The following is a 13827-nucleotide window of genomic DNA, read 5'->3' as shown; positions in this document are numbered from 1 at the left end:
ATAAAAAATATAAAAAATATATAAAGTACATTTCTATAAATAAAAATATTATATAAATAAATATAACAATATTAATATTTCACTTTTTGAAGCAAAGGGCTTTTTTCAATGGCATTTCATTTTGTAAGAATTGTGATTTATTAATACATTTTATTATTATTTATTGAACATTGTGTCTTGTAATGCTGTACGATTAGCAGTGCTAAAATAACTGGTTTCTGTGTGAGCCGTGTTTGGTCATGTTTTGGTGGGTGAAGTGACTTGTTTACTCCTAAGGGCTGGTACTGTTAACACTGAATATTAGTTTGTCAAGGGGCGGTTAATTTTAGCATCGCTTGGAGATCTGCTTATACTCCTGAGCTTTATTACCACAGTCGTCTCAGCCAAAGGAAACTTCTGTTTGAGGCATGTTGAGAGTGTTTACGTGCATTTAATAAACCGATTACACTTCTGCACATATAAACATCCCGAACTGTGAGTTTCTCTGTTTCTCTGCCTTTAATGTGCTTGTTCACTAGGACTCATTTATAAATGTATTTCTGTGTTAATTGTTCATAAAAAACATTGTCGCATAAATTAATATTATGACTTCAGACTCTTTAAATGCCCGCTTCTCTGCCTTAAACACTCCACCCATGTGTTTTGGAAGCGTGAAGCTTTGTTTTGGCCGTAGATCTCATCGTTAGGTTCATGTTGATGCTTGTTCGATCTATAAAGATTATGTCTCTTAAGTTGCATAATCGCTTTCTCTTCTCTTTCTCAGGTGCACGTTTCGGTTCCCCAGTACGAACATCAAGATCACATTCACTGCGCTGGCGAGCGTCAAGCGTGAGAAGCAGGAGCCGGAGTCTCCGGTGAAAGCGGTTCAGCCACATATCTCCCCTTTAACCATCAACATCCCCGATAACATTGCTCACCTCATGAGCCCCCTGCCCTCGCCCACCGGCACCATCAGGTACACACACAGCATTATCAACACACACCATCAGGTACACACACAGCATTATCAACACACACCATTAGGTTAATGGACCAAGCAATTTGTGAACAATTTACAATATGTTTCTTCTTATTTTATTGGTGATAGGAACCTTAGAAGATTGCAAGATTCAACTTTTAATGTGCATTTTATTTGGCCAAGTTTCTTGCACATGCAAACAAAAATTACCACTATTTGAATCAACTAACAATTAAGAGTGGGAGTTTGCATTGGAACAAGGACTAAATAAAAAAAAATCTCCCAATTAGGTAAGAAGCATCTGTTTAATTGACATGCAGATGGTTGGTTTGTTGCCATTGGCAGAACAGAAGTAGTGTTGCCTTGTAAGGACTGAAAACTAGTGCTGGGCGGTATACCGGTTCATACCGAATACCGGTGTTTATTTTTGTTAACTTATGATATGAATTTTTATAATACCGCAATACCGGTGTATGTCGCTTAAACGTTCGTAATGCGACACTGTTTGAAAGGGGTCCCTTTTCACTGTTGCACTGTGGTGAGGGAACTAAGTGTATGCTGCATGAGACAAAAAAGTAATATAGCCAAAACAACCGCATAGCCGCTCTTTAGTGTAGATGCATGTTGATTTTATCAGATGATGCCACGATTATAAATGAGAGTGACTCCTGGTTAACATGTATTAAAAGGGGTCGTGTTTAGTCACTATTTAGTGTGGTATTTTTTGACAATATTCACTCATCATGACAGTAAAATAGGGCATTCTAAGTCAATATACTGCGGTATTTCCTCTCAATCAGTAGAAAATATGGTTAACACCCGGTCATGCATGAAAAAAATACCGTCATATACCGTGAAACCGGTATAATTTTGAAAAATACCGTGATATAAATTTTCGGTCATACTGCCCAGCACTACTGAAAACTACAATTAATACAGAAAAACTAAACAAAACTAGTAATTGTCCAAAAGTGCATGTGAAAAAATTTAATAAAGTTTATTAAAAATATAAAAGCAATTTCAGTGGATTGATTAAACTTGTCAGATTCAGTGAACTGATTTAAAAAAAAAAAAAATTAAACAATTAATTTGCATCAAAAATGCTCATGAAAGTCTCTTTGCTTTAATTAAAATATAGATAATTGATGTTTAGCGCTATATTGTTGCATATAAATTAAATGATGAAATATAAGTATAAATATATTTATATTTAATCTATATATTTATAAATTTAAAAAAAGTTTTAGTTAATGAAACAACACTGGTTGAAAGATAAGATATAAATCATATATTTGAAAAGATTTCAAGAGCATTTGGAACAGAAACGGTGATGTTCTTGTTGAGTTTGCGTTTGAATTGCGGCTGCAGCTGTGTCCTTTATGGGCCACTTTTGATTTGATTGATTTAATTGAGTTACACAAATGAGGCAGTTTCCTGTTCTGCATAGAGAATTAAGCTTCCTCCTTCCCTGCGGTCCATCTGTTTCCACCGCTCTGTCTCAGATGATGGTTTTGGAGTGTTTGGTAATGCATGTCTCTGGTTTCTCCATCAGCGCTGCTAACTCGTGTCCATCCAGTCCACGCGGTGCGGGATCGTCCGGCTACAGGCTGGGCAGGATGGTGCCTGACCTGCAGCTCATGAATGATAACTCTCAGTCTGAGAACGACAAGGAGGCGTCGGAAGGAGACAGTCCAAAGGTGACCAACGCTTTCTGTACTGATAAACCTCACACTAGCAGAGGTGTAATGACCAGAGAGATCTAGAATACCAGTCAGAAGTTAGGAATAATTCACCAAGGATCAAAAATACAGTCAAAACAAGAAAATTGTGAAATATTATTGCAGTTGAAAAGAGCCGTTTTCTGTTTGAAAATATTTGAAAATATAATTTATTCCTGTGATCAAAGCTGAATTTTCAGCATCATTACTCCAGTCTTCAATGTCAAATGATCCTTCAGAAATCATTCTAATATGCTTCAATATTTTTGTGGAAACGGTGATCATTCAAATGTTTTGAGTAAATATGACTAAAGAAAAACAAAAACAAGCAAAGCTGAATTTTCAGCATCATTACTCCAGTCTTCAATGTCAAATGATCCTTCAGAAATCATTCTAATATGCTTCAATATTTTTGTGGAAATGGTGATCATTCAAATGTTTTGAGTACGTATGACTAAAGAAAAACAAAAACAAGAAAGACATTTTATTTAACAAGGATGCATTAAATTGACCGTAAAGTGACAGTAAAGACATGTATAATGTTACAGAAGATTCCTATTTTAAATTAATGCTGTTCTTTTGAACTTTATATTCATCAAAGAATCCTGAAAAATAAAATGTGGCACAGTTTCCACAAAAAATATGAAGCAGCACAACTGTTGATGAACTGTTTCTTGAGCAGCAAATCCGCATATTATACTGATTTCTGAAGGATCATGTGACACTGAAGACTGGAGTAATGATGCTGAAAATTCAGCTTTGATTACAGCAATCAATTACATTTTAAAATATATATTCACACAGAAAAACTTTCTTTTAATTAGTAAGAATATTTCACAGTATTACTACTTTTACTGTATTTTTCATTAAATAAATGTAGCCTCGGTGAGCGGAAGAGGCTTCTTTCCTCCAGGAATCTTACTTATTCAACATTTTTGTCAGGTAGTGTACAGCACCTGGAGAAAACTGTCCGTCTGTTCTGATCCAGTCTGAATGAGTTCATCTGAAAGCTGAAATCCTCTGTTTCTCTAGGACGACTCAAAACCCCCGTACTCGTACGCTCAGCTGATCGTTCAGGCGATCACGATGGCGCAGGACAAGCAGCTAACACTAAACGGCATCTACACACACATCACCAAGAACTACCCGTACTACAGGACGGCAGACAAGGGCTGGCAGGTCAGTAGCACACCGTCAGATCAGCTGAAGACGATGCTGTGTGAACTGAGCAGACACTCAGAAAGAGTTAGTCAGTCATCAATCTGAATGATATCTGGAAAACATGAAGCTGTTTTGGCGCTCTCTGAGCATTGTGCTTTTAAGTTTAGTTGTCTGATTTCTTTTTTTTCCCCTCAGAATTGTGGGCAAAATGCAATCTCTATTTTAAAACATTTGTAAAAAACCAAAAAAAAAAATCCTCAGTTTCAGATTCTCAGTTTATCCAGAATGATGCAGTTTTCGTATGTATGCAAGAAAATGTCCTGCATGCTCTACTTTTTATGAAAATATTACAATGATTTTAAAATATTTATTTTGAAATATTACTTTTTTGAGTTTATATTTACATTGCATTTTTAGTAATTGTGTACTTTTGTCTTTATTTATAAAAGGCAGATTATTTTTGTTGTAGCTTTATTCTTTTTAGTATATAAACTAAAACTGTTTATATATATGTACAGTTGTGGTCAAAATTTTACATACACTTTGTAGTATCTGCAAAATGGTAATTATTTTACCAAAAAATGTGGCACAGTTTCCACAAAAAATATGAAGCAGCACAACTGTTGATGAACTGTTTCTTGAGCAGCAAATCCGCATATTATACTGATTTCTGAAGGATCATGTGACACTGAAGACTGGAGTAATGATGCTGAAAATTCAGCTTTGATTACAGCAATCAATTACATTTTAAAATATATATTCACACAGAAAAACTTTCTTTTAATTAGTAAGAATATTTCACAGTATTACTACTTTTACTGTATTTTTCATTAAATAAATGTAGCCTCGGTGAGCGGAAGAGGCTTCTTTCCTCCAGGAATCTTACTTATTCAACATTTTTGTCAGGTAGTGTACAGCACCTGGAGAAAACTGTCCGTCTGTTCTGATCCAGTCTGAATGAGTTCATCTGAAAGCTGAAATCCTCTGTTTCTCTAGGACGACTCAAAACCCCCGTACTCGTACGCTCAGCTGATCGTTCAGGCGATCACGATGGCGCAGGACAAGCAGCTAACACTAAACGGCATCTACACACACATCACCAAGAACTACCCGTACTACAGGACGGCAGACAAGGGCTGGCAGGTCAGTAGCACACCGTCAGATCAGCTGAAGACGATGCTGTGTGAACTGAGCAGACACTCAGAAAGAGTTAGTCAGTCATCAATCTGAATGATATCTGGAAAACATGAAGCTGTTTTGGCGCTCTCTGAGCATTGTGCTTTTAAGTTTAGTTGTCTGATTTCTTTTTTTTCCCCTCAGAATTGTGGGCAAAATGCAATCTCTATTTTAAAACATTTGTAAAAAACCAAAAAAAAAAATCCTCAGTTTCAGATTCTCAGTTTATCCAGAATGATGCAGTTTTCGTATGTATGCAAGAAAATGTCCTGCATGCTCTACTTTTTATGAAAATATTACAATGATTTTAAAATATTTATTTTGAAATATTACTTTTTTGAGTTTATATTTACATTGCATTTTTAGTAATTGTGTACTTTTGTCTTTATTTATAAAAGGCAGATTATTTTTGTTGTAGCTTTATTCTTTTTAGTATATAAACTAAAACTGTTTATATATATGTACAGTTGTGGTCAAAATTTTACATACACTTTGTAGTATCTGCAAAATGGTAATTATTTTACCAAAATAAGAGGGATTATACAAAATGCATGTTATTTTTTATTTAGTACTTGATGTGAAATACCTTATTCAGGTCAGTACTAAATAAAAACATGCATTTTGTATGACCCCTCTTATTTTGGTAAAATAATTAACATTTTGCAGATTCTGGAAATATAAAATTGTATACTTATTTATTTTATATATTTTCCTTAATTTATGCATTTATTATTTTTTGTTGATTTCCTAATTTTGTTTAAAATAAGGCTACGTTTACACGACAACGATGTAGTCAAAAACGGAAAAGTGTTTTCCCCTGTGTTTTTAGAAAGTTTCACGTATACACGACAATGTTTTCAAAACGATTCGGCGTTTACACGTATCCGTGAAAGTGTCCAAAAACGCTGTATTACGTATGCCAGGCCAGTAGTTGGCGCTGTCACCTTGTTAGTAAACAGTTCCTGTAGGGAAGTGACGATTATAAGTTGTATAGGATGCGTCTCCGCTGTTGGTTGTAATATTGGTGAAGTAAATCCACACTTTGCTAAATAAGTGTTAGCAAACTCTTGAGCAGCAACAACAGTACCATGTACTCCGCCATTGTTGTGTATGTTTGTTCATGCTTGCCTTTAAAATCGACACGTACTGCACATGTCTACATACCTAACACGTATTACGCATGCGCATGACGTCACCGTTTTCAAAGATTCCAGTTTTGGGTGTTTACACTGAAACGATAACGGTGCCGTTTTCAAAAACTTGCACTTTGAAACCCGTTTTCAAAAGTATGCGTTTTCAGTCCGCAAAACGCCGTTGTCGTGTAAACGAACAGGCAAAACGCATAAAAAGTTTCCCGTTTTTGGCTGAAAACGTTGTCGTGTAAACGGCCCCTAAAAAATAACAAAAATAATTACTGATGATCGTGTCTGTCAGAATCTGTGCATCAGACGGCTGAAGATGTCAGTTGGCAGTATGAATGCATTTCTCTCTTTCAGAACTCGATTCGTCATAACCTGTCGCTGAATCGTTACTTCATCAAAGTCCCGCGCTCACAGGAAGAGCCTGGCAAGGGCTCATTCTGGAGGATAGACCCGTCATCTGAGAGCAAACTCGTGGAGCAGGCATTCAGGAAACGCCGGCCGCGGGGCGTCCCGTGCTTCAGGACCCCGCTGGGACCCCTCTCGTCCAGGTCTGGCTCGTAACGGTCACCTTTATAACATACAATTTTACTCGTAGATTCTTCTTATCAATGCTAAAAAAAGTTGCGCTTTTTAATAGTTTTGTGGAAACTGTGATACTTTTTTATTTTCAGGATTGTTTGATAAATAGAAAGTTCAAAAGAACAGCATTTATTTAAAATGGAAATCTTTTTGACAATATAAATGTCTTTACTGTCACTTTTGATCAATTTCATGCATCTTTGCTGAATAAAACTAAATCTTACTGACCTCAAACTTCGGACCGGTAGTGTACGTGAAACACATCCTGATGTGTTGGTCTGTAATAACAGGAGCGCCCCGGCGTCGCCCAATCACTCGGGCATTCTCTCCGCACACTCCAGCGCTGCGCAGACCCCCGACAGCCTATCACGGGAAGGATCACCTGTTCCCATGGAGCCAGAGCCCGCCTCTGCCCCGCCCCCTGCTCCTGCCGCTGCTGTCCAACCCAAACTAGCCGTGATTCAAGAGGCCCGTTTTACCCAGAACACCACAGGTACTCAAACACGAATAAACAAGCGCTCACTTGTGTTGATCTTTTACTCACTCGATCACTCGATGATCTTTATCGTTATTTTTTTATCATCTATATAATCGATGATGGTCTGATTTAGATAATATAATAATAATAATAATAGATATATAATTCTAGACTAATCAACTTTTTTATAATTTCTCATGTTTTTATTTACTTATTTTTATTATCAAAATAATTACAGATTATCAGTATCTGTCAGAATCTGTGCGACACTATATATTACTTATTTAAATTTAATTAAATGTGATTTATTTATTTATTTGTTTGTGTTTTTGTTATGGGCCTTAACAAAAAAACAATTACTGATTATTGGCAGGGTTATTATAGTAAATTAAGCCATTTAAGAAAAAAAAACATTTTTTTTTAAATTCCAAATAAAATAAAATTTGACTGAAAGAAAAAATATATATATAAAAAAAACTAAACTTATTTTTTGTAGTAACTTGATGTACTACATTACTGAATAAAAAAAAAAAAACTGTACAGACATTAAAAAAAATTATAAAAACATTGAACAAAATTGCTAAAACTTAAATTTAAAATAGAAACTGAAAATATAAAAACAAAAAATTATTCTAAATATTAATAAAATCATAATAGGATCTCTGTGATACTAAAATAACACTGCTTACCGGTGTCTGTGCATCATTAGTGCATCAATTAGTTTGCATAATGTCACTAAGTGTGTGCTTGTTTTCTTTCTCAGCGTCTCCCATCACCACCCAGCCGGTTCTGATCGCGGTCCAGCGCTCTTTAACGCAGACAATCAAACCCGTTACGTACGCTGTGGCCACCCCCGTCACATCCTCCACGTCTGCTCAACCGCTGATGCAGACGGTGCACATGGTGCATCAGATCCCTGCGGTGGCCGTCAGTACCGTTGGCAGAGCCAGCCTGCAGCCCGCCATCAAAGCAGAAACGCTGGAGAATGGAGAGGAGGTCAAAGGTGAGAGCTTCGGTCAAGCAGCTTGACCTGGTTTGAGTTTCTACAGATAATGTTAGTAACAAAATGTGTCCTTGTCTCTCTTCAGTGAAGGTAGAGTCGGTCCCCGGCATCAATCACGGCTCAGCCAATAGGATCATTCAAAGCAGCACTACAGCCACGCCCCTCCAGACGGTTACCATAGTGCAACAAGCCCCATTGGGCCATCACCAACTGCCAATCAAAACCATCACCCAGAATGGCACTCATGTAGTGCCCATCGCCACGGCGATACAGAGCCAGGCTAACGCAGGTATTCATTCACACATCTGATATCACATGAAACATTAATCATGTCATGCCAAAAAAAAAAAAACAGATTTTAAATACCAGTTTTATTCTCTTTCTATTCATATTCTTTTTTGGTTGTTGTTGTTGTTCCCCCCACATTTTAAAACTGAAGAAGTCATGAAAATCGGTGAACTCTTAAAGTCATGGGCATTTCAGTATAGAAAATTACATTTTTATATTATATTTCTATATTTACTGTACATTTCTATAGTGAATATAATTTTTTTTTGTCCCTATTTCTCTAGCTCAAAACAAAAGCTCAAGACTTTAACTCTTGAAAGTGAGGAAATTATAGTAGTGAAATTACAATAATTATGACTTAAAATAATTTATATATTTATTATAAAATATTCATTAACCCTTTGAAGTGATGCGAAAGTTAATTATAATGTCAATAAAGAAAACCGAAAGCTCATGGCTTTAACTCTTGAAAGTGAAGAAATTAAATAGGAAATGTAATTTTACCACTGAAAAGTAAAATAATTAATATACTTATGAAACACTAATTTTTTACAACTGTTAAGTCTTTGAAGCAATGTAAATAAAATGTATTCTAACGTCAAAGAAAACCAAAACCTCAAGGATTAAATTCTTGAAATTGAAGAAATTAAGTCAAATTTCTTGTAATTGTACTACTGTAACGTAATATTATTAATGTTAATTATTAAATATAGTTTTTACAACTGCTGTAACTCATTGAAGTGAAGAAAATGTGAATTCTAATGTCAAAAAATGCTTAAACTCTTGAAAGTATATTTACTAATTTCTTTTTAATTTACAGTGCTTTTGTTTTGCAGTAGTAGTAGTAATATATTTCTGTCTTTTATATTAATATTAATAATAATCATGTTTATTAATAATAATTAGGGACGTTCATTTCGGTTATTTTTCCTAACCGACAACCGACACTCGTTAACCGATTATTAACTGTTAACCGACAAGATTATTTTAAATTAGAATTGAATTAAATTAGAAAGGATAAGTGTCTGTGACCAGTTAAAAAATACTAACATTTGTTTCCTGGGATTATTTTTACATGCACAAAAAGCAGCAAACAACAGAACATGAGGATTTACCTGGTCATCATATCACATCACGCACCTATATATATATAACGAATAAATTGGCCTATCTGAGAAAAATATTTTTACTTAAATTTAAAAAAATGAAAGAAAAACTTTTGCTGCGCGAAAGGAAACAGACGGCAGTAAGCGGCATCCTATTTTTCTTTAGGCTTATTTTACAAAAGCACAAAGATTTGTTTTTATTGTGAATGTACACAAATAAAGGCAAGCCTTTTACAAGTCCAATTATCTTTATGACTAAAAGGAGTAGTTGCTTCCACTGTTAGAAGGAAAAGACTCAAGTGATTGCGCTGGCGCCGCATGCGCGCACACAGCTAAGCATTGCTACCTTGACAATGCAGCCTGTTCATTATCATAATAAAATACAGTCAGTCAAACATATGAAAAAAAACCCACACTGCTCAGTTTAAATATGTAGTAAAATCTGCGCCTTTAAGTGTTATCACCGTACCGCCGTGATGTTATGCAAAACTTTTTGTTTTACGTGGATATTGGAATGCGAGTGAAGTAGGCTACATAATAAATAATAATTTGTCATTTAAATACATCGCGAATACGGAAACATTTGATTTTGTGTCGAATGAGAGACCCAACGTTGGTTTCAGTTTCGTTTTAGCCTAAATTAATTCGTTTTGGCTTGTCGTTTATATTGCTATAGCTTCTTATATTTTTAATTCTTGTTCTTTTCTAAATACTGTTAATTGAAAGGATTTGTTGTGGAGTGAGGGGAACTAAAATAGCCTAGCTAAGTTTGTTTATTATAATGTTTGTAAACATTTCGCGTCGGCATTAGGCATATTTCTGAATGAAATAATAAAATGCGACTTGTTTTTTTTTTTCTCTAAAAAACTAAAAATTGTATACGTCTAGCATATTTTAACCATGCAGCAAACCTTTTTAAATATTTTGATAAATTACTGAAAAAAAATAAATAAATTACTTTTTAAACCATTTAACTGATTGTATTAATCAGTCAAAATTCTTACGAAAGGTTTACCGGTTAAAATGAACATCCCTAATAATAATGTCAGGCCTTCAGAATCTTAGATAGCACTGCGACACAAGACTTGGGAGAGAATCGTAATGTTAAAGGTAGGGCTGCACGATATATCGAAAACATCGAAATATCGCAAATGTAAATATCGTGATATGCATATCGCAACGGCGTACGATATTTGAATCATTTTAATAATAGGCTACTTAAATCAAAACGTTGCAAAAGGTCAAAGTTTTAGTTCGATGCATCTAGCAGAGAATTGCTTGACGTTAAAAATAGTTAAGTGCAATAAGTTGCAGAAAACAACTCTTTGCCATCTCGTCTTGCTGTCTGACTCACACCTGAAGTGCGTGCACAAGCCTCATCTTGCACAGCATATCTTCAGTTCTGCCGCACACGTGCAAAGCGCGCACACACACAGAGAGACGCGTCTCCTCCTCCTTATGTTTGAACAGACGCATACACACAGAATTATGTCATTATGTACTGCTAAAACACTGCTGGTCACTTTCAGAAGTTGTAGTGATTCTTTCTTTTCCAAGAAAGAATTTGAAACAAATTTTTAAATATTTTGAAATATAATTTAAATAGATCTTTCACACTTTAAGCAATATCGTATCGCATATCGAATATCGGATTTTTTAACAAGGTATCGCGTATCGCATTTTTTTTCAATATCGCACAGCCCTAGTTAAAGGTCTCTTTCTGTTTGTCTCCAGTGTCGAGTCCATTACACATGCTGGCTGCTCATGCCTCGGCATCCGCCTCGCTCCCCACGAAGCGGCAGAACGGAGAAAACGGCAGTGAGCCGCTGGAGAGCAAACGATTGAAAACCGAGGACGAAGAACACGCAGTCACCACCAACCCGAACGGAACCGCTGCGGACACAAACTTCACCAACCAGCACAACTAGTCAGCCACTGTCAACCACCTCTTTCCCTCCCTCCTTCTCTAGTTTTCTCTTTTCCTTTTTCTCGTTCTCATCACTGTTTCTCTTCCATCCAGCAGCTCACGGTGCCAAAACTCAAGGCTTGGACAATAACTCTTTGAACCGAAGCAAAAACGTCAAAGAAGAACCAAATGCATAAAATACTATCCGTTACTGGCTTTTTCCGCAGCAACCCTTCTGCCTGCTTTCCGTTTTATCACTCGAACGCCTGATTGAACAAAAACTCGCACCTCGAAACTCAAGAGCAACTGCCATCTGGTCCATAACTGGGCATTTTATTACAGACTTCAACAAATGTTGGAGGCGTTCGATCGGCTCGGATTCCGTTCTTTGGGAGTCATGGTAATTTTTAGCCAAAACTGGAGGGAAAAATGCACGCTATCCCGGAGGTTTTGCGACGTGCGTTGCCCTCCGGATGTGCAGATGTTGATCCCATCTTGACCTCGGAACCTCAGAAATTCTAGAACCTCCGAAACGCGTGTGTTGCTCACAGCACACTGAGAATTCCAGAACTCCCGCTTGCGGAATCCGTTTTTTTTTTTTTGCTGCTGACAGCAGAACACAGGCTTCGATCCAACATTCCAAAGTTTGGCAGTCCACTACGGAAGGTGAAAAGCCAAGAGGATGTCCTGGAATGCAATTACACACCATGAACCACAAATAGGTTGTCTTTTTTAAAATAGTGCATACTAGGGCTAAACGTGGAGCCAAAGGGATCAAAATATTCCGAAACACATCCTGAACTTTCGGCAGCTAGCCTGACAGCATCCCCCACAATCCCCTGCAGCCGTCATAGTGGATAATATGCAGTATTTTGTTGTTCATACGTGGAGCATAGAATCTGGGCGTGTTACGTTTTAAAAAGTAATAATAACAATATATATAAGCAGAAGTGGACATGGGACGTCCGGACTGTGTCTGTTTTCTGTTTTGTGAAACTAAGCGTAGTTTCTTTTCTAAGATGGATTAAAATGTATCAGTGGAGTATTTTCTTCCTATGTTTTTCCTCTTCTGTTTATTTTTAAATCTGAGCAAAGCCGGCTTTGTTACACTGACATATTTTCATACAGGTGCTCGAGTGGACGTGTCATTTCCATGTGTAGTCGAACTGTTTTCATCCAGCTTGCATGTAACGGACTAGACAAACGTACCTGAGCCGCCGATGTAATCCAGGAAAAAAAAAAAACAAGATACGAGAAACTGCTTTGAATCAGACCAGATCTGCACTTGATTAGACTGTTCTTTTTGTTGACTTTTTCCATGTTTCCTTTCCTTTCCGTTTCGTTCCCTTTTCTTTTTAGGCTGTATTGGTGTAGGCTTAATGATTTGATTCTGGTCAGAGTCTGACGGATTATATATGTTTCAAACAAAAGCAAAAAAATATATATAATTGATGTTTGTTCTGCTTCAGTGGGTCAATGCTTTTTTTTTTTTATATATAAATTAATTTAAAACCTTATTCTTATGATGTTCTTGTCTTTTCTTCAATGAAATGCATATAATAACTATAGATGGAAAAATGATATTTAGATATTTGTGACCCTGGACCACAAAACCAGTCATAAGAGTAAATTTTTCTAAATTTAGATTTATATATCATATGAAAGCTGAATAAATAAGCTTAACATTGATGTATGGTTTGTTAGGATAGGACAATATTTGGTCGAGATACAACTATTTGAAAATCTGGAATCTGAGGGTGCAAAAAAATCTAAATATTGAGAAAATCGCTTTTAAAGTTGTCCAGATGAATTCTTAGCAATGCATATTACTAATCAAAAATGAAGTTTTAATATATTTACAGTACGAAATATCTTCATGAAACATGGTCTTTACTTAATATCCTAATGATTTTTGGCATAAATGAAAAATCAATATTTTTGGCTATTGCTACAAATATACCCCAGCGACTTAAGACTGGTTTTGTGGTCCAGGGTCACATTTATTAACATTTTTATGTCTTTGAAAGAAGTCTCTTATGCTCACAAAGGCTGAATTTATTTGATAAAAATACAGCAAAAACTGTTATATTATGAAATATTACCATTTAAAATAACTTTTCAATTTGAATATGTTTTGAAATGTAATTTATTGCTGTGATCAAAACTGAATTTTCAGCATCATTACTCCAGTCTTCAGTGTCACATGATCCTTCAGAAATAATTCTAATATGCTGATTTGCTGCTCAAGAAACATTTCTAAATATGGGCAATGTTGAAAACAGTTTTGTTGCTTAATATTGGGGAAATATTTT

General features: G+C 35.8%; 1 protein-coding gene across 2 annotated transcripts in view; it reads left to right on the top strand.

Moving 5' to 3' along the window:
* LOC107696365 (forkhead box protein K2-like) overlaps positions 1 to 12954 on the top strand; it is a 29885-nt gene extending 16931 nt beyond the window's left edge. Inside the window, exons 2-10 of one of the 2 annotated variants that reach the window (XM_016496667.1) lie at positions 764 to 955; positions 2511 to 2655; positions 3709 to 3855; positions 6510 to 6703; positions 7025 to 7227; positions 7976 to 8215; positions 8301 to 8504; positions 11344 to 11536; positions 11633 to 12954. In XM_016496667.1, coding sequence (XP_016352153.1) covers positions 764 to 955; positions 2511 to 2655; positions 3709 to 3855; positions 6510 to 6703; positions 7025 to 7227; positions 7976 to 8215; positions 8301 to 8504; positions 11344 to 11536; positions 11633 to 11666 — 1552 coding nt within the window. In that variant the 3' untranslated portion in view covers positions 11667 to 12954. Of the gene's footprint in view, positions 1 to 763; positions 956 to 2510; positions 2656 to 3708; positions 3856 to 6509; positions 6704 to 7024; positions 7228 to 7975; positions 8216 to 8300; positions 8505 to 11343; positions 11537 to 11629 lie in introns of both variants that reach the window. The other variant, XM_016496666.1, reaches the window with a different exon arrangement.
* The last annotated feature ends 873 nt before the right edge of the window (positions 12955 to 13827 follow it).

The sequence above is a fragment of the Sinocyclocheilus anshuiensis genome, unplaced genomic scaffold, assembly GCF_001515605.1.
Source record: "Sinocyclocheilus anshuiensis isolate Anshui unplaced genomic scaffold, SAMN03320099.WGS_v1.1 scaffold62, whole genome shotgun sequence".
NCBI classification, from domain to species: domain Eukaryota; kingdom Metazoa; phylum Chordata; class Actinopteri; order Cypriniformes; family Cyprinidae; genus Sinocyclocheilus; species Sinocyclocheilus anshuiensis.
Note: the sequence above shows the minus strand (reverse complement) of the source record. Positions and strands in the feature narration are given on the sequence as shown.